The sequence below is a fragment of the Hyaena hyaena genome, unplaced genomic scaffold (genome assembly GCF_003009895.1).
Source record: "Hyaena hyaena isolate Hyena2069 unplaced genomic scaffold, ASM300989v1 scaffold_68, whole genome shotgun sequence".
NCBI classification, from domain to species: Eukaryota; Metazoa; Chordata; class Mammalia; order Carnivora; family Hyaenidae; genus Hyaena; species Hyaena hyaena.
In genome coordinates this window covers 1,310,496-1,329,279 of record NW_024080700.1, presented here as the reverse complement: position 1 = coordinate 1,329,279, position 18,784 = coordinate 1,310,496, and the positions used below count along the sequence as shown (strand labels likewise).

Sequence of the window (18,784 nt, the reverse complement as noted above, 5' to 3'; positions counted from 1 at the left end):
TCGATTCCAAGTCTGCATGAGTAACAAAGAGAATGAAAGATCTCCTGGTCAGAGAGATTTATTGTTGGTTTAGACTTCTGTCCTGCTTTCTTCTAAATCCTTACCAACCTGGCCTCTTCCAAAATAGATGGGAGATAGGCCTGATCCTTAAATGCAGGACTGGCCCCACTGTGATACTAAGTCTCTCCAAAAAAGACAGTTTTGTGGCCCAAGTTGAGCTCAGATGGCTGTGCCCGACCTCACACACACAAACATACCCTCTCCACAACCAATATGCAGAAGTACACAACTTTAATAACTACAGAGTAAACGACAGGATGGATACAATACAGTAAAAGGGGGTGGGGTGGGGTGGGGATAGAAGGACAGAGGAACACTGAATATGATCACAGCAACCAATGGGTGATTCCTTGGTGCCCTGAGGAGGTCATGAGACACCCGATTCCTGTCGCCAACAGCCACAGGCTGAGTAAACCAACAGCTCTGGAAGACAAGTAGTGGCACTATAGCTGGGCTTAGATCGGGGGCAGGGCCTCTTTGTCACAGAGTGGCAATACTCTGAGTGTTAGGTCAGCGCTGTGACATCGGGAGAGGGGCCGCCTCAGGACGCACTCCCATTCCCTCACACTAGGTGGAGAAGGAGGCCCCCGACTCTGAGGAACCAGGCCCCGTAACACCTTGGTCTCTGGGCACATAGCAGCACTGCGCCCCACTGCGCCCCGCAGCCAGCTTCACACTGTTTACCAAGCGCCCTCCCTGCAGATGGAGTTCACGCAGAGAGGGAGCAAATCCGGAGGAGGTGGGAGGAACCACACGGTGGGGTTCGAGGGGCAGGAGCTGGCCGGAGGAGCGCCTGCGCACCACGGTGCGTCCCTCCTAGGCGTCGCTGAGATTGCTGTTGGTCAGGAGCACCTGCTCCCCGGGTTTGAAGGCTGGCATCCCAAGGTAGGGGCAGCTGGCGCAGCGGAAAGCATCGCCCAGGTAGCACTGTTGGGGGAAGAGACAATCATACGGAGAAGCGGAGAGTCAGCGTGTCCCAGGTTCATGGGTGGGAAAGGGATCCCTCGTTTCCTAATGTGGCCATAGAGGCCCAATGGAAACGGCCGGGTACACATGTAGGTCCAACTGGGATCCAAATACCGAGAGTATTTAAGATCTCTGCTTTTATGAAAATCAGGGGCCTGGGGGCAGTTCCTTAGAGGCCATATTTCTACATTCTCAGCAGTTCAACTCGTAGCCATGCACAGCCAAATGGCTGAAGAGCATCAGGCCGCTGTGAAGTGGGAAGAACGGGGCCAAAAAGGAGAAACGACAAGAGCCCCCGACGGGCATGAGGCGCTAGCCTGCTCTCAGGAGATGACCTCCCTGCCACAGACACGTTCTCACACGTTTGCCTGATTAAATACGTGGGCAGCAAATCAGAGCTGGAGCCAGCCTGTGCTGGGTTTAGGCTGATGCCCAACACCAGCGGGTTTGTGAACACGGAGTACAGATCCAGGTACGTACGTTTCCACAAGCCGACTTGGGCTGGGACCTCGCCTGTTCCTGTGACTTCTCTTTTTCCAGTTCTTCCGCAAGGCCACAGGTGCTGGGGGGAAATCAGTGGCCTGTGAGCGAGACGCGCCACCACCCAGGGGCCCCAAATCCTTGACAAAGTCCAAACGTGCCCTCAGACCTTTCTTTTTATACCAGAATGTCTTAACCCACAGGCCCACGGGGCCAGGCTGATAATATAAGTGCGTGAGACTGTTCAGGGAGACAGAGTGGTGGGGAGCAGGGGGCCCAGAGGGAGACGTCCTGTCCACACGGGCCGGCTACCACTCTGCTCCAGCTGATTAAAGCCATGTGGAGAAGCAGACAGTGTTGGCACATTTTCCAAAGCTAAGGACACACAGAAAAAAAAACCCCAAAAAACTGGAGTTTTACTTGAAGTCTCCCAATTTGTGCACACTGGCAACTTTCACACTTAAAAAAAACACTGCTGACTCAACAAGCCCACACACCATTTAACTTGTTACCACCCTTTCCGTCCATAAAACAAATGCAAAAGCACTAACAGCAGCGTTTTCCAGGTTAAGAGGACAGACTGAATGCATGCACCTACTTTACTTTCCCTCAAGGTCCCACCGAAACTTCCATGAAGACATAACCCTGGACGGCAGGAACTGGGGAAAGCAGGCTGTGAAGACACAGCCCCCGACGGCGGGGACCGCGGGAAATGAGGCCGTGAAGACACAAGGCCCGACGGTGGGGACAGTGGGGACCGCGGGGAAAGGAGGCCGTGAAGACACAGCCCCCGATGGCGGGAACCGCGGGGAAAGGAGGAAGGAGGCCGTGAAGACACAGCCCTCGACGGCAGGACCGCGGGAAAGGAGACAGTAGCGATGCAGTGCCAGGCGTGTATGGCAGGAGGCGTCCACTGCAGGGAGCTGAACTCGGAGCAGGCAGGCAGCGAGAACGCCACTGCCACATAGGTGGCCAATCCCCAACCCACACCACACCCCAAACCCTCCAAAGGAACTGCCAGCCCCAGAGAGACCCTTCCTTCTCTGAGAAATCGAACCACCCCAAAGGGAAACCCCCAGAGACACTGACTTGGCAGAGCACCCCCCAGCCTCCCTTCTCTAAAGCCCGGCCAACAAATCCCGCCACTGAGCTTGGGGCTCCAGGGAGCTCTCTGTCCTACATTCCTCTGACTTTGACAACCAAGGCTCGTGAGAGGTATAGACCTCTACCTCAACGTGACAGACCAAGCTGCAAGAAAAAAAAGCAACTTGGAAGAAACAGAGACTATGCAGGGAGGAAAAAACCCACAAAGAACTACTGTTAACCCCAGGAGAAAAGAGAAGAGATCACACCCACAAAATAAAAATAGGATGCTATGCTAAAAAAAAAAAAAAAAAAAAGGAATCTTAGAAATTAAAAACATAATATAGTAGAGGGGCACCTGGGTGGGTCAGTCAGTTAAGTGTTGACTCTTGATTTTGGCTCAGGTCATGACCTCATGGTTCCTGGGATCGAGCCCTGTGTCAGGCTCTCTGCTGACAGCGTGGAGCCTGCTTGGGATGCTCTCTCTGCCCCTCCCCCATGGGCTCACACTCTCAAAAATAAACAAATATTTTTTAAAAACCCATGATAGCGGAAATAAAATAACTCAATAAAAGTTGTGGAGGATAAACTTGCAGAATTTCCCAGAAAGTAGAGCATAAAGAAAATGTTAAAGAAAATAAAATTACAAGACAATTAAAGACATGCAGCATCTTGAGTAACAGGTCACAGAGAAAGCAAAGAGAGAAGACAAAAATCATATACAAAATTAAAGACTATTTCCTAAGCTATGGACGTGGCTTCTAGACTGTAAAGATGTTATGGACGTGGCTTCTAGACTGAAAAGATGTATTGAGCGGCTAGTGCAAGAGATGTGAACAGACCCTTATTTAAGACATTACAAGACGATACTAAGGATAAAGATGACTCTACAAACTCCCAAAATGGAAAGAGAGGTCTTGCAGAAAGATCAAGAAACTGAATGGCCTCAGATACCTCTTCACAATCACTGGAAAAAAAAAGACAGAAATGTATTCAAAACAATGTAAGAAAATTACCTCCAATCTAGATTTGTAAAAAAATTACCTCCAATCTAGATTTGTAAGAAAATTACCTCCAATCTAGATTTCCATACCCAAATTACAAAATCATTCATGAGAATAGAAAAAAGGCATTTTTAGCCACACAGTCTGCAAACAAACCTAAGAAACACAGTGTACCTCTCAAGCAGCTTTTCTGAAATAAATGACTAGAGAATTGACTCCACCAAAATAAAAGAGAAAACCGAGAACAAAGCGTGGGAGACAGAGAACAGAAAAGCTGGCGTAAGACAGATGGAGGAGAGCCCTCGAGGGAGCAGTAAAAGGGACTCCAGGACGTCAGCGCTGCTGTGGACAGTCACACGTGTGCACCGGAGCAGTGGCATAAGAGACAGACATGCTGAAGGCTGGCACTGTCACAAGCCAAGCTGCCATCACCCACTGCTTTCACCCGAGGATAGGCGAACTAGCCCAGGTCCTGGGCTTATGTGGACCATGTACCGTAACAGCGTTCCCTCCCTCCCCCAGCCTGATGATCTGCGGGGGACACTGGTGGCCTGCCACTGTCCCCTGCAAACAGGAGAGCTCTGGCCCTGGTGGCTCTAGATCAACACACACATAGCAGCGCCTCCCTCTGACCGCGTGTCTGCTAGCCACCAGTCGCTGAGTCACTGCATCGCTATGCCCTCCAGGCGATCCCCCTCCTTCCCTCCCCCTGCCGTGCCCCTGGTTCTGAGAACTGTCTTGTGACTCTTCACTGGGAGACTTCACAGATGTGGGATACTGGCCTGTCCTTGCCTCCTCGGGTGTGGGCTTACTACTCAGTTCTTCACCACTAAAGAAGGTATTATTTGGAGCTTCACACTATGTGGTAAACTAGCAAATAAGCCAAGAATGATTACCATAAACTTGGGATAATGGGAATTCTGTGGTGAGAGGGAGCAAGATGCAGCTGAGGAAGCACGTGGAGCTGACTTCTAAGGTCCTAGCCACGTTTCCGATTCTTCACCTGGCTAATCAGTACACGGGTGCCCATTTTATTACTGTTTAAAATGCACCTGTTTAAAATACTCCTCTGCATGTATGATGGATTTCACTATAGAATATATATTTAACAATAAAGTATTCTGATTCCTTGAGACTCAAGAAGCCACTAGAAGCTTCTGTTTCTAGATCCTGCTTCTGCCAGCACTCACCAATTCTTGCAGGCCTTCCTCTTTTTTCCTTCTCCACATGCAGGAGCCCGCAGGGAAGCTGGATCTGGCTTCTTAAAATCTTCTGGATCCAGCAGCTCATCAGAGTCAATGAGATCCTGGAGAAGTGTTCGAAGAAGTTAGTGACACAGTCATGATCTCCGCTAACAGAAGGCTGAATAAAGGGACGCGGTGGTAGCGGGTTTATACCATCCACCTAAAGGTCTCCACTGCCCTGCTCTGGGCTGATCACATACTCCAGCTGGCCACTGCAGGGATAAACTATGTCCACAGAAGATGCATCAAGTTGTGAGGGGACCGGGAAGTAATTTAAAATGTGCAGAGAACGTGTGCGCATGTGTATATACAGGGAGAAGAAGAAGAACAAAAAGAGAAGCGTTGTATTTATTCAAATACATGAAGGGCTATCATGTGAAAAAGGGAATAAAATATTTTCTGCATAATTCCAGAGAAAAAAACAAACAATGACATGTGCATTTGCGCAATGCCGTGATAAATGCGTGGACAAGTCATCTGTGTGACGTGTAGACAAGTCATCTGTGAGCTCTAGGCAGGCACGAATCGCAGCCTGTCTCACTTTCGTTAGAACTTTAACAGCTGCAGGAATGAAGAACTTTATTACAGACACAGGACTGATCAAAGATGGAAAAGTATTGCTCTTAAGACAGTGAGCGTTCAGGGACTTGCCCAGACAAAGGAGCCAATAAAAGGTTTTAGCTGACAAACTCTATTCAGGTTCACACATGCCCACGAGAATCTTTCACATATCACATGAAGTGAGAACAAGAAAACCTGTGAGGAAAAGAGACACTGAAAAGGAAATGGAAAATGCCACTGAGGCGGAGTTTCTTTCTGATTCAAAAATGCCAGTGACGGGCACAGATGCTGGGCATCCTGGCTGCACGTCCAGAGAGGCCGCTCGGAACTGCGAGCTCTCACACCCGCAACGAGGCCTACGAGGAAGCAGCGCGGTGCCCGCCATGTCCACTCACCACACTCTCGTCCTCCATGTCGTTGGCTGAGAGGGTCCAGAGCTTGGCCGCTGCAGGGTCCACGGCAGGCTTCACTGAGTCCGAGCAACGAAGACAAAGAGCTCAATGAAAGCAGCCAGAGACAAGCCATGGGCACATGTGGGTGCTTCCTACTGAGACTCGGGGGGGGGGGAGGAGGGGAAAGGACCAGCGCCAGACCGGGAGCCAACAGGCCTGGGTCTGAGGCCCAGCTCTACCACTTGGAGGCGGCATGACCTGGGGCCAATCACTGTGTCGTGACAGAAGCCATCATTTGCTAAGCACTTGCTTCATATCAGGTACCGTGGGAAGCATTTTCTATGCGCTGCCCAATTAAACCCTGCTAAGAACCTTAGGAGGTAAGTATGTGGTGTCCTGATTTTACAGATGAGGACACCGGTTCCCACATTAGGCCACCTTCGGAGCCACGAACAGGAGTCTGTCCGATGCCTCTGACTCCATGTTGCTTTATCCTCGTCTTCGTTTCCATCCCTAGAACCTGGGGCTAATCATACTCCCTATACCTACTGCAGGGAGATCTGAGGAGCTGAGAGAAAGTTGCCCAAAACCATCGTAAGTAGCAAAGCTGCTGACCCACGTGAACCTGTCACGTACAAGAAAACGGGCACCAGAGCCGGTGGCGGTGGTATAACACGAACCAGCGGCAGACGCCTGCCTCACTCCTCCCGGCTCTATCCGGGTGTGTGTGTGGGGGGGGTGATGCAAGGAAGGCCCTGAAAGAGCCGAGCCCAGAGTCTGGCGGCAGGTCCTCAGATGGGCCTTGGGGGTAGGTGCCTCCCCAAAGATCACTGTTGCAGCTGGGTGCTCAGACCTCCCGCGGGGCGAACCGCTCAGCTAAGCCGTCCCTACCCATTCTGGAACCAGGACTCCAAAGGCTGGGATTCCAGAGGATTTCTTAAAGATTTTGGCTGGCCTGTCAAAGCAGAGCAGTGTGAATGTACCTGTGAATTTTCGTGTACTTCGCAGCTGGGACAATTTCTCTCAAATCAGGCCACATGAAATAGTGATCAGAAGGGTGAGGGGGTGGCAAAGGGCAGGTGCAACTTTCTGAGAAGAAATATTTTTACAAGTGGCTTAAGATCCTCAAAGGAAGAAGAGCTGATTTTGCCAGCATGGAAAAGACATGCCGGCAGAGGAGCAGGACACTTAGCGGCCATGACCACCAGCAGGAGACCTTCTGAGAATAAATGTGTAGTTCTGAGGCATGGAAAGACTGTTAGCTAAACCATGTGGCTCGGGCCTCTGGAATCTGGGGAGGCCTTAGTGTCTTCTGGGGCAGAAGGGGTTGAACTCGGTGATACCTGTGTGTCATTTCAGATTTGGATCTGACTTTCCCCAGGACGATGATACATTAAACACTCCTCCATTTGGAAATGACCGAAATCAAGGAAGGAGGAGTCAGCCCTCCAGAAACTGCACTGCCTCTGTTTCAATCTCTGGCCCGACATCTCACATGTCCTTCTAGGCCCAGCTGGACAGAACAGTGTCCTCAGGCCGTTCCTACCTGGAGGAGAAGACTTCTTGGCAACAGAAAGCTTCAGTTGACTAGAAGAGCCCACTTCAAAGTTGGGTTTTTTGCCTGTGATGCGCACAGACAGCAAGCTGTCACTTTGGTGACCCAGGTGTTCCTGGACAGACTGTACCTCTTCGGGGCTCAAGGACTCCCGCAACAGCTGGAATGCAAGACATCAAAAGGATTAGGTCACACTCTTCCCACAAAATAACGCTGTACTATATCTACCTATACAGGCGTCAAATACTCACTTATGTGTAGTAAGTATCTCATGGGGCCAGATGACAGATGTTCCCTCATGCCTCACATTCAGTTTCTCAGTGATCTGTATCCTGGAGTGTCATTTTGTCTATGTGCTTACTCTGAGCCAACCCTCTAGAAAGTTTTAAAGTATTTACCAGACACCTATCTATTAGGTACAAGGCACTATGCCTGTCATTCTGCAAGGTGGAATGATTAGGATTATGAAGATGAATCAGACATGTTGAAAAGGACCACAGCCTATGGCAGGAAGGCATGCCCACAATAAAGACAGTAGAAATGAACTAGAGAAAAAGAACCACAGGGGGAGGGAAACGTTTTCTGGGGAAGAAGTGGCAGACAATCGATAAAGGTAGAAAAAAATGTGGAAGTGTTACCTCTGTGCTCAACAACCACAGAATGGCTGAATAAATCTTAGCCCAACCAGAGCACTTAATGTTGTTAACATCATTAATAAGAATGAGGGGCAATGCATTGAAGGTGGTTAAATGTCAAAGATACCTAGGGGCACCTGTGTGGCTCCGTCAGTTAAGTGTCTAACTCTTGGTTTCGGCTCAGGTCATGTCTCACGGGTTTATGGGATCGAGCCCCACATGGGGCTCTGCGCTGACAGTGTGGAACCTGTTTGGGATTCTCTCCCTCCCTCTCGGTCTCTCCCCTGCTCATACTCTCTCTCTCAAAATAAACAAATAAACATAAAAAAAGATATTTAAAGGTGGGGAAAAAAGCTAGTGACTGAACGATGTATATATACAACCTTATTTGCCTTAAAAAATGTCTCTCTTACACACACACATGAATACATAGAAAGGTCTTAGTGGCTACACACAAAAATGTGTTGCTGGCTTCCTCTGGGAAGCGTGAGGAGGGCCTGCGATGTCACTTTATATTCTATATGCTCCAGTATTAATTGAATTTTTACGAGCATCTCTTATTTAGAATATAAAACAGAAAACCCTAAACTAAGAAAAAAATAAGAAAGAGTAGGCATAAAGAAACTGAGGTCTTAGGTCATGTTGCGAATAGGTGACTTACCAGCGATCACGATACAGCACTTATCTCTCACATAAGAAAACTTCAACATCAAAGAAGAATGTAGAAACATGAACACCTCCATTTAACCTAAATATTTCTACCGAATCGTCAGAAAGGCACTCCCTGCCCCTCCCCCCACAACCTGCCCCAGCCTCCCACCGAGTATCTGAGGACGGTCCCACTGCCTGTATCGCGCTTGGGGCTAAGATTTGTGTCCATTAAGGGACCTGTGTTGTGCTCTCCCTGCCACTGTGGCCACCACCCCACCCCAGTACTGAGGCGAGAACACACACCTCAACCCGTGTGGGTGCAAGATGTGTCTCTTCAAAGGACAGGCGTCCCAGAAAGTTCTGTCCTTTGAGGCATCACGTATCTTACATACAAAGCACTTCCCCCGCTTGCTTCCTAGTCTGCGCAACACCGTGCACCTCACCTCCAGGGCCGTTACTCCCCTGCAATTTTCTCTGTAATGACTCACAGAGATTGGGGGAGGGGGTCACCCAAGGCTTCAACTCCCAGCAAAGAAGACTGTGTACCAACATACCTCTCTCACTTCCACGAGACCAGAGAGAGTCAGCGCCGAGCACAGCTTAGAGGTCGTTCTCACTCTGCTATTGTTCACTGCCGAGAGGAAAACCCCAATTAGCAGCTTTAGGGGACAGAGCAGGGAAAATAATAAAGGCTCATCCGGGGTGGGTCGGCAGGCGATGGCGATACGACAGCAGCGGTGTTGGTATTCTGACAGATGCTTGTGGTTATTCCAAGTGCTCCTGCCTATGCTCTTAAGTGTCATATAATACTTCCATTGTTACGGTTTCTTCTCACTTGGCTTCCGGGAAATACCTTCCAGGGGTTGGTGGCTGAGTGAGAAAGAGGCTGAGGGACTGTAAGACACTCAGGTGTTCTCTCTGCACCCTTCTGACAGAGAGACACCGGGCAATACCGCCTGAGATCTACATTCCCAGCCGAGACCTCTGGCTATCTGCATCCACGCCACAGCTGTCCACATCCACATAGACACCTCTACACAGTTCAAAACACGTTCATTCTCTTACTCTGTTTATAAATTAAGGAATCACATATTGATGGGAAGTGTTAAAAATTCAGAATTGAATGGCTTTTTCAGTTCGCTACTGAGAAGGGAGGCTTTTATTTCCTGGATTCCAATATTAGTTTCACATGAGTCAATAAGACCACTCATCACTCCCAGACTTCTAGTCGTTATTTCCTAACGTTTTATTCTGAAATAACTGGAGGTGTACGGGAAGTTGTTGTTTCATTTTTTTTTTTAAGGACCCTTCACCTCATTTACCCCCATGGTAATACCTGATGAGATTGGGCGCGTTCAGGGTGGTATGGCCGTAGACCCCTATGGTAACATCTCACAACTATAGCACACCGGTAAAGACCAGGAAATTGTCACCAAGAGTTCACGGTGCTACCCAGATGTCACGAGTGTTATGTGTGCTTGTTGGCGTGTGCGAAGCTCTGCACACACAACCTTACAGGCTTGCGGCTTCCTGTGAGCACTACCACAGTCCAGGTACAGGATGTTCCGTCACAAGGAGCCCTCCGACGACCCCTTTACCTCCTCCCACTCCTGACCCGTGGCAGTCCACAATCCGCGACTCATCCAAGTTGTTGCACCTATGAGGGGCGGATGCCTTTTTGGCGCTCCAGAGTTTTCCATGGTGTGGATGTACCACAGTTTAACCACTCAACCTGCTGAAGGACCCAGCCATTGTCAGATGGGCAGTTTCCTTCTATTTTACTACCGAATGGGTCAGTCAAAGGTCACAATTCCCTCCGACGCACCGCTTCATGTTTCTACAACGCACTGCTTCATGTTTCTACAATCATTTGCCACCAAGGAGAAGGATCGCCAAACGACACCTCCTGCTCCGAGAGGTGCAGTACACATTCCTACAGGCTGAATGCTGTGAAATCCTAGTCTTTCAAATGAAGATCTCCTTACCTACAGCTGTCTCTACTGGCTCTTTCAGAAAGAGACATCCACCAGGCCGAAGGATCCGGGCCATCTCGGCCAAAATCTCAGCACTGTGCAGAGTGGCGCTACCAGGAATCACACCCGACAAAATAACATCAAAGCTGGATTCCTTGTGGGCAGCTGCAAAGAAGGAAGGCTCCAGTCAGCCACCAGCTGGGCCCCAGGGGCAATCGCCAGCCCCTCCGAAGACCCTCTCAAAGGCTGCAGGCCTGGCCCTGGAAGAATGAACCCCGACCCTCCAAACAAATGTTCTGATACCACCATCCCTAGCAAGAGGGGAGATGAGGCTGCTGCCCTCCCTCCGTCTCACTAATTTCGTGTCCTTTTATATGTTCAGGGAAAGGAGTGAAAAAGAAAGGTGGCTGAGGAGAAATCTTTTTAAAAAATGTGGAATATCTAATAAGAAACAACGGACTTCTACAAACCATCAACTACACTCTTACGTCCGCTGTATCTCAACTGAAAACCAGCAGGTGACCACCTACTACTACTGTGTGCTGCCCGAAACAGCTCAGAGATCAAGGCACCACATCAACACAGCATCCTCCCGAACCCCGTGGCCCCGTAACGATGTGTGTGGGCACTCACACTGCAACAGCTGGCTCACGTTCTCCACACATACTCGGCCTTCGTCACCAGTTAACGTCCGAAGCTGATCCACCAGATCTTTCAGAGCCTCCGCCAGGGATGACTTATCCCAGATCACTGCCACACACTGGCCAGCCGAGACCCCATAATCTGCCATTCCTGCGGTTGCTGATGGACCTAAAGACTTTGGGACAAAGGAGTCAAGACTGAGTAGAAACAAAAGCATGATTTAATCCACGAAGAACCATCAAATGTGATTAGAGTCTCAACCTAATTCGGACCTCTCGCCAGGGAATGAACCACATTGGAACATGTAGATGCTAGAGACTGAACAAATGAACCCATTATCTCAAGGGTCCCTAACCCCAACATTCCCAAACAAGGCAGGTTGCTTCCCTGCTGTGAGTCCTGACTTTGCTGTCAAGTAAGGAAGCTGAAGGCAGAAAGATGATTTCTGTTTTGATTTGAGACAACTTGGCTTGAGCAGAATATAAAACACACAGGACCTTAATTAGGCAAAACTATGACTCAGTAAAGAAGGCAAATAAATGGGCAGATATAACCGACCCACAAGCCTAATGTTTTTTTTAGAAAAGAAACAACATATTTAAATTTAGCAAATTGAATGATATTTTCCCTTTCATCAAAATATGAAAGTTCAATTCCATTAAATCTGCAATGATCAATAGTGCCTCTTATGTCTTCAACATTTAATGTTAGTTCAAAACACTTAAAATACATTATCTCAACTGAATCTCAGCACAACCTTAAACTAGACATTCTTCCCATTTTACAGCTATGAAATGGAAGCCATGGACTTTGCCATGTCACACAACTAATAAATGTTGTGGGATAAAGGAAGACCTAGAATTTGAATCCAAATCCCTATGGTTGTAAAGCCCATGTTTTTAACCTATGGAAATCCCTTCCCCCCACCACCTTGAGTCAACCTTCTCTTCCATTGGATACTGAGATGAGTCTAGAATGTGCTCACAATGAAATCAGGTCAGGCGATAGCATTCTACTTGGCTTCTCCTTTCTTTCTTAAACATTAATGCCACCAAGGTTCCAACTTAAAATAGCTTTAATAAATGGCATAAAGGCAGAAGCCGTGGTAGACAGGTCAAACATGGATTGGCATCATGCTGAACACTTCCATCTTCTGCAGAAATGGCTAACTCAGTCACAGTCATGCCACCACAGACACTCGGACTGAATTTAAGGCATGTCCACCACCTTCTTCCTTCTTCAAAAATATTCACTTCAAATGGCGCTCCTCCCCCTACAAATCATGGCCAAATCTGCCAGTCATCCTTTTTTTTTTTTTAAATATTTTTTTTATTTATTTCTAGGAGAGAGAACGTGAGCAGGGGAGGGTCAGAGAGAGAGGGAGTCACAGACTCTGAAATAGGCTCCAGGCTCTGAGCTGGCAGTCAGCACAGAGCCCGAAGCGGGGCTCGAACCCACGAACCGTGAGATCATGACCTAAGTGAAAGTCGGACGCTTAACCGACTAAGCCACCCAGGCGCCCCCAAACCTGCCAGTCATCCTTAAATATGATACTGCTTTCGTTTTGTCACTCATTTCCTAAAGAAGTGTATTTTCTAGGTGGAAACAAAACATTCTTCTGGAATCAGCTCCTCCATAATCTGGCTCCACCTGGGTCTCCCACTTCTCTGAAGTGAATCCCTCCTTATTCTATGAAAAACCTCTATCTTTTTGTTTTAATCATACCTTTTATCCAACTGCTTCCATGTGGAATGCCTACTTTTTATGATCCTGCCCTGACTGCAAGCCCCAGTAAAAAGGATGCTAAGTGTTATCAGACAAGCAGGATTCCTTGGTCACTGAATTGTTTTTAAGTCCTTAAAAAGTACATAACAAAGAAGTGGAACTTTTGGGGCTCCTGGGTGGCTCAGTCAGTTAAGTGTCTGACATCAGCTCAGGTCATAATCTCACAGTTCGAGGTTTTGAGCCCTGCATCAGGTTTTGGGCTGACAGCTCAGAGCGTGGGGCCTATTTTGGATTCTATGTCTCTCTCTCTCTCCACCCCTCCCCCGCTCATGCTCTATCTCTCTCAGTCTCAAAAATAAACTAACTAAAAAAAAAAGAACTGAAACTTTTAAGATTTTAACAGCCACATGTTGAGGAAGAACTCCCGCAAATATATCTTTTTAAGTTTATTTACTTATTTTGAGAGAGAGTGCGTGCATGCAAGTGGGGGAGGGGCAGAGAGAGAGAGAGAGAGAGAGGATCCAAGATCAGTCTCCCTTTCAAGAACTAGCCAGGGAAAACAGGAATACAGATTGCTGGGTGTTAGATTATAAGAAATAAAGGACTTGTTTCTAGAATGATATTGGCACCGGTTCTCTGCTGGGACAATAGAAAGCGACAAGCTCCCCGCCCACCAGCAACAGCTACAAACCTTGCACTGTACTCAGGGAAAGACCATCAAGAAAGAAAGAAGGTGTTGGGGCGCCTGGGTGGCTTAGTCGGTTAAGCGTCCGACTTTCACTTAGGTCATGATCTCGTGGTTCGTGGGTTTGAGCCCCGCGTCGGGCTCTGTGCTGACTGCCAGCTCAGAGCCTGGAGCCTGTTTCGGTCTGTGACTCCTTCTCTCTCTGACTCTCCCCTGCTCATGCTGTCTCTCTGTCTCTCTCTCCTAGAAATAAATAAAAATATTTAAAAAAAAAAAAAAAAAAGAAAGAAAGAAGGTGCAAAAGTCTGTTAGAGCAAAACAAAAAGCCTGGTGTCCAGACCTTTTCAGCAACCTTAAACGGAGGCGGTGTTCACGGAGCACAGGATTTGAATACAGTTGAACTCGGGTTCCATCTACCGCGGGATGGTCTGCTTATCACCTACATGACCGTCGGTGAGTTATTAGCCTCTCTCTTTTCCCATCAATAAAGAATAATAATCTCCTAGTTTGCAAGGCTGCTGTATGAAGTAAATGAGAAGACAAAAATATGCAAAGCACTTGGCAGTGCCTGGCACACAGAGCTCAACAAAATAATCTAAGAGAACTCTTAATTTTTGGTGGCCAGTTTATTTGCCTTTACTTCAAAGAGTCCCTATAAAGCCTCTTCTTTCTCCTCAGCCGTGCCCGCTGAGGAGCCCCCAGGGAGAGATGAGAAGCTTCTTTCTCACTGTTAGAATTACACAGGAGAAGAGCTGCTCTTTATGACATTTTAGACACTCCGCCAGTGGACTGTGTCAGCACATTAGAAGAAGGCAAATCGCTTTGCGTTCCATATCCCCCCCAAACTAATCTTCTCCAGCAAGAGGGAGCTCATAAAATACATTTACTAAACATTAACCCTCAAAACGCAGATATAGCCACCACTCTCGGTCAGCATTTTCCAAATAAAATGGGACATGACGTTCTTTTAAGTATCTCAAGGCCGAAGAGTGATACCTTTCATCATCGGAGTTCTGTGTTGCCGTCAACCTGCCTTTTTAAACCAACTATAAGGAAAAAATGTCTGGCACCTAAGTCAACATACTTAGAAGTGTGACTCAATGTCGTATCTAAAAGGAGGTGGAGTTGAAGAAGCCAAGGTCATGTACGTGGCCTTGCTTGTTAAGCACTGCTCCAGCACTTCCTGCTGCACGTAAGTGCCCGGGGCTCTTCTAAAATGCTGCCAGGCGGGGAAAGCATATGTCTGAAAATAACTTCTGGGGATGCACTTGTTTATTTCTAAGGTACCCAACAAACATCAAATCATGAGGCATTTGGCTCCTCTGGAGGATGAAGGGAGCCGAAAGAAAAAAAAAAAAAAGATTGGGGCACCTGGTGGTTCAGTCAGTTGAGCGTCTGGCTTCAGGACAGGTCATGATCTCACGGTTCATGAGTTCAAGCCCCTCATTGGGCTCACTGCTGTCGGCACAGAGCCTGCTTCAGATCCTCTGTGCCTCCCTGCCCCTCCCCCCACTCTCTCCCTCTCCCTTTCTCTCTCTCAAAAACAAAAACATTTTTTAAAAAGAGAAAGAAAATAAGAGAGAAATTTGGATACCAGTTCTTACCAAGGATCAAATCCTTTTAAGTCAGGTGCATAAAAAATTCTGAGAATACCGAAAGTCCTCAGAAAGGAAACACGTAAGTATAATGAGTGTATGTGTGTGTGTGTGTGTGTGTGTGCGCACACACAGAAAAAGAGATGATAATCGGCAAGAAAACAAGAAACTCAAAGGAAAAGAAATGCAAGACTGTCCCCAGGCAATTAGGTGTGTGTCAAGAATTAAGAATTTCAGGAAGGATACCCCAGAGCTAGAATTTCCACAGCACAGGCTCATTTGAAGATGGGTGGACAGAACTCAGAAAACAAAATCTCATGGACAGATCAGTAGTGTTTTAATGAAATCCAGTGCTGTGGATCCTTAATTTTAACAGCAGGGGAGTCATTCTTTCTGGCTTAGACACCTAGGCAGAGAGGGCAAGATGTTTTGAAAAAACTAGTTGATAAACGTCATGCAAAACAGATACAAAGACCAGGGTCAAACTGCAACACAAAATTTACAGAATGACATGCTTTGCTCCTGTCATCAGTTATCCCGAAACCATGTACTTTTCCCCTGTTAATATGAAGCCTTCCCTGATGACAGATACCACAGCGAGGCACTCTACGTATACACTTCAGTTTAGTGTCTGGTCCATAACCTCCCTGAGTCATTCAGAGATCGGCACTTAATGTCGGAAAGGACATCACCAGCGGTTCCTTAACTTGCAAATTCTACAAGTCACCTGGGGGCTTTGTTAAAATAGGATTCGGGGGGGGGGGGGCGCCTGGGGTGGCTCAGTTGGTTAAGTGCCAACTTCAGCTCAGGTCATGATCTCACCGTTCATGAGTTTGAGCTCTGCATGGGGCTAGCTCAGAGCCTGGGGCCTGCTTTGGATTCTGTGTCTCCTTTTCTCTCTGACCCTCCCCCACTCACACTCTGTCTCAAAAATAAACATTAAAAAAAATTTTTTTTTAAAGATTCCTGGCCTGCACCCGGATGTACTGAACAGGGTGAATCGACGCACCAGGAGAAAGACCTGGGCCTCCGATTTATTAATAAGCATCCTGGATAGTTCTTTGGATCTGGCAAGTTTGCGAAATATTCAATTATACTGTTAAAAAGAAGACAACAGGCCCCAAATGGAGTCTGCTGTGCAAAGCACACATCGTCACCTAACCGAAACTTAAGGGCTGTTTCAACGTTCTCCAGGAATGTAATCTTAAGGGGTCAGTCTGGAATTTTCCAGTCTGCATCAGTAATCTGCCTAACAGACCCCTTCTGTCCCCTTGCCTGAAATAATCCTCACCCCGCCCCCATTATAACTTCCCTGTCTCACCCCCTCTCTGACTTTAAAACACCTTTCCTTTACTTGGGATGGGATGCTGCCCAATTCATGAACTGTATAAAAAAGATTAGATCTTTAAAAGTTACTCGGTTACATTTTTGTTTATTTAACACCAACTTTGGAGGTTCTGGTAAGTCATCTGGCTCAAAATTACAATCTAGGAGTTAGACACACCCCCTCCCCCCCAAAGACGGAGGCCTCAAGCGCCCCCAGTGTTTGAGACGAGGGCCAAGGTCACAACGGCGGGCTATTTAACAGAAGCGGGTCTCAGACCCAGGTCTCCGGGACGCAGGCTCAAGGCTCCTCCTCCTCACCGCGCTGACCCCGGAGCCTCAGATCCGGGCCGGCAGCGCAAGACACAAGGCAGCCCAGGAAGGTCAACCAGCGCCATGACCCCGAGACAGGCAGGGGCGGCCTGCCCCCACCCCCCACCCCACGGGCTCCCTCGGGCAAAAGCCTGCCGTGCTCCCCAGGGAGGGGATCATGGTTCCGTGTCCACCGAGGGACGGCGCTGGGAATAGGAAACAAGAGGCCCCAGGGGCGAGGGTGGGCCGGGAGGGGACGGCTGGGGAGATCGGGTCCGGGGCCCGCACTCGGGGCGCTCACCTGCCTCTCGGGGCTCGCTCCCGGCTTCTCGGCGCCAGCCGGCTTCGCACCTCGCGCCTCTCGCGATAAGAGGAGTCTGCGGGAGGGCGGGCAGGTCGGAAGAGGCCGCGGCGGGCTCCCGGGGCTGTCCGCCGCGTCACTCTCGGAGGCGTGCCCGCTTCCAAGATGGCGGCGGCGGCGGCGGCGGCAGCGGTGTCAGGCGCGCTCGGCCGGGCGGGCTGGAGGCTCCTGCAGCTACGGTGCCTGCCCGGTGAGGGGGCGGCCGAGCCGGGGAGCGGGGAGAAGCAGGGAGGGGGCACGTAGCCAATCTGGGCTGGGTGCGGGGCGGAAGAGGCCGTCGTGGCGGCCCACGAGCAAGGTGAGGTGAAGGGCATCGGCTCGGAGCCGCCGGCGTCCGTGGCTCGAAAGGGTCGCCTGGCTGGTCTCTGCCCTCATTCTTGAGCCGTGAAGGGCAGGAGTGGCGGGGCAGGGCCTGTCACTCCCGTTTAACGAAATTCACAGAGCCCCGGAGAGGGCTGTGGGTGCCCAGGGTCTGACAGCCAGGCAGTTGCAGCCTGGCAGACCCAGACCCAGTCTCTTAGCAAGTTCACCGCCAAGTCCCTGGGAAGGGCCACTTCAGGGTCGGAGTCAGAAACAGCCGCAGGGAGCTCCTAGTCCGTTGTTTCCGAAGTGAGTCATTTCGTCACTTCATTAAGTCTGTGGTATTATATTTCCCACAATATAGTATTTTTGTTTATACATCTGCTTTCTTAAAACGAGACGTTTACTGAAGAGGTAACTCTATAGTGCTACTGCGAAAGGAAAACCAGCGTCACCTTCCATAAATAGAACATACATTGATGTGTTAACATATACATATAACTAAAAAAAAATAATATTCTCCTGTATTTCATCAAATCTTGTGCATCGCGGTGGTTTCCATAGCGCACCTGGGAAAACTCCCATACTTTTCAAAGGTTTAGGAGCGTTCCATTTTTTTTTTGTACAAATACTAAAAAAACCTGATATTTTTACACCTGTTCTGTGTTGTGTTTTGGTTTTGTCTTTTTTTTTTTTTTTTTAGGAAGAGAGGGCGATGGTGAGCTGGGGAGGGGGCAGAGGGAGAGAATCTTAAGCAGGTTCCAAGCTTACTGTGGACAGAGCCCAATATTAGGGCTCTGTCTCATGACTCTGGGATCATGACTTGGAGCCTCAACCGACTGAGCCACCCAGGCGCCCCCATAGATTTCTTTTTAAAACACAAGTGTCCTTTTGTTGTTTGGGGTTTTTTTAAATTTTTTTGATGTTTTATTTCTAGGAGAGAGAGAGAGAGAGACAGCGTGAGCAGGGGAAGGTCAGAGAGAGAGGGAGTCACAGACTGAAACAGGCTCCAGGCTCTGAGCTGGCAGTTAGCACAGAGCCTGACGCGGGGCTCAAACCCACGAACCGTGAGATCATGACCTAAGCGAAAGTCGGACGCTTAACCAACTAAGCCACCCAGGCGCCCCTGTTGTTTTTATATAAAACTCCGATCCAAATATGTTTAGTTGAAGGAATGCCTGTGACCCAGTAAATCCACTCCTAGGTGGAGAAATGAAAGCAGATGTCCACCACAAGG

General features: G+C 48.7%; 2 protein-coding genes across 3 annotated transcripts in view; one reads left to right on the top strand and one right to left on the bottom strand.

Annotated features, from left to right (window-relative positions):
- Positions 1 to 274: 274 nt before the first annotated feature.
- Positions 275 to 17,271, bottom strand: CIAPIN1 (cytokine induced apoptosis inhibitor 1). Of its 2 annotated transcripts, none has more exons than XM_039232575.1 (9): positions 17,188 to 17,271; positions 11,238 to 11,421; positions 10,617 to 10,769; positions 9,186 to 9,262; positions 7,337 to 7,505; positions 5,794 to 5,867; positions 4,784 to 4,899; positions 1,507 to 1,588; positions 275 to 987 (listed from the first exon to the last, which is right to left on the bottom strand). In XM_039232575.1, the coding sequence occupies exons 2-9, from the start codon at positions 11,392 to 11,394 to the stop codon at positions 877 to 879; spliced, it is 939 nt and encodes a 312-aa protein (XP_039088506.1). In that variant the 5' UTR covers positions 11,395 to 11,421; positions 17,188 to 17,271; the 3' UTR covers positions 275 to 876. The 2 variants fall into 2 exon arrangements, with proteins under 2 accessions (XP_039088506.1, XP_039088507.1); XM_039232576.1 differs by having other exon boundaries at positions 11,238 to 11,414; positions 17,188 to 17,266.
- Positions 14,757 to 18,784, top strand: part of COQ9 (coenzyme Q9) — a 16,787-nt gene continuing 12,759 nt past the window's right edge. The window contains 3 exon segments of the mRNA XM_039232581.1: positions 14,757 to 14,848; positions 16,918 to 17,311; positions 17,314 to 17,437. Coding sequence (XP_039088512.1) covers positions 14,757 to 14,848; positions 16,918 to 17,311; positions 17,314 to 17,437 — 610 coding nt within the window.

What these genes read in the sequence shown, in the direction of transcription:
- CIAPIN1 (XM_039232575.1), bottom strand. Translation starts at nt 11,394, where the DNA reads ATGGCAGATTATGGGGTCTCGGCTGGCCAGTGTGTGGCAGTGATCTGG. An exon ending in CGTGAGCCAGCTGTTGCAGT is followed by an intron (nt 10,770 to 11,237) that starts GTGAGTGCCCAC and finishes CCTTCTTTGCAG; the next exon opens with CTGCCCACAAGGAATCCAGC. An exon ending in AGGAAGGCCTGCAAGAATTG is followed by an intron (nt 1,589 to 4,783) that starts GTGAGTGCTGGC and finishes ATTTCCCCCCAG; the next exon opens with CACCTGTGGCCTTGCGGAAG.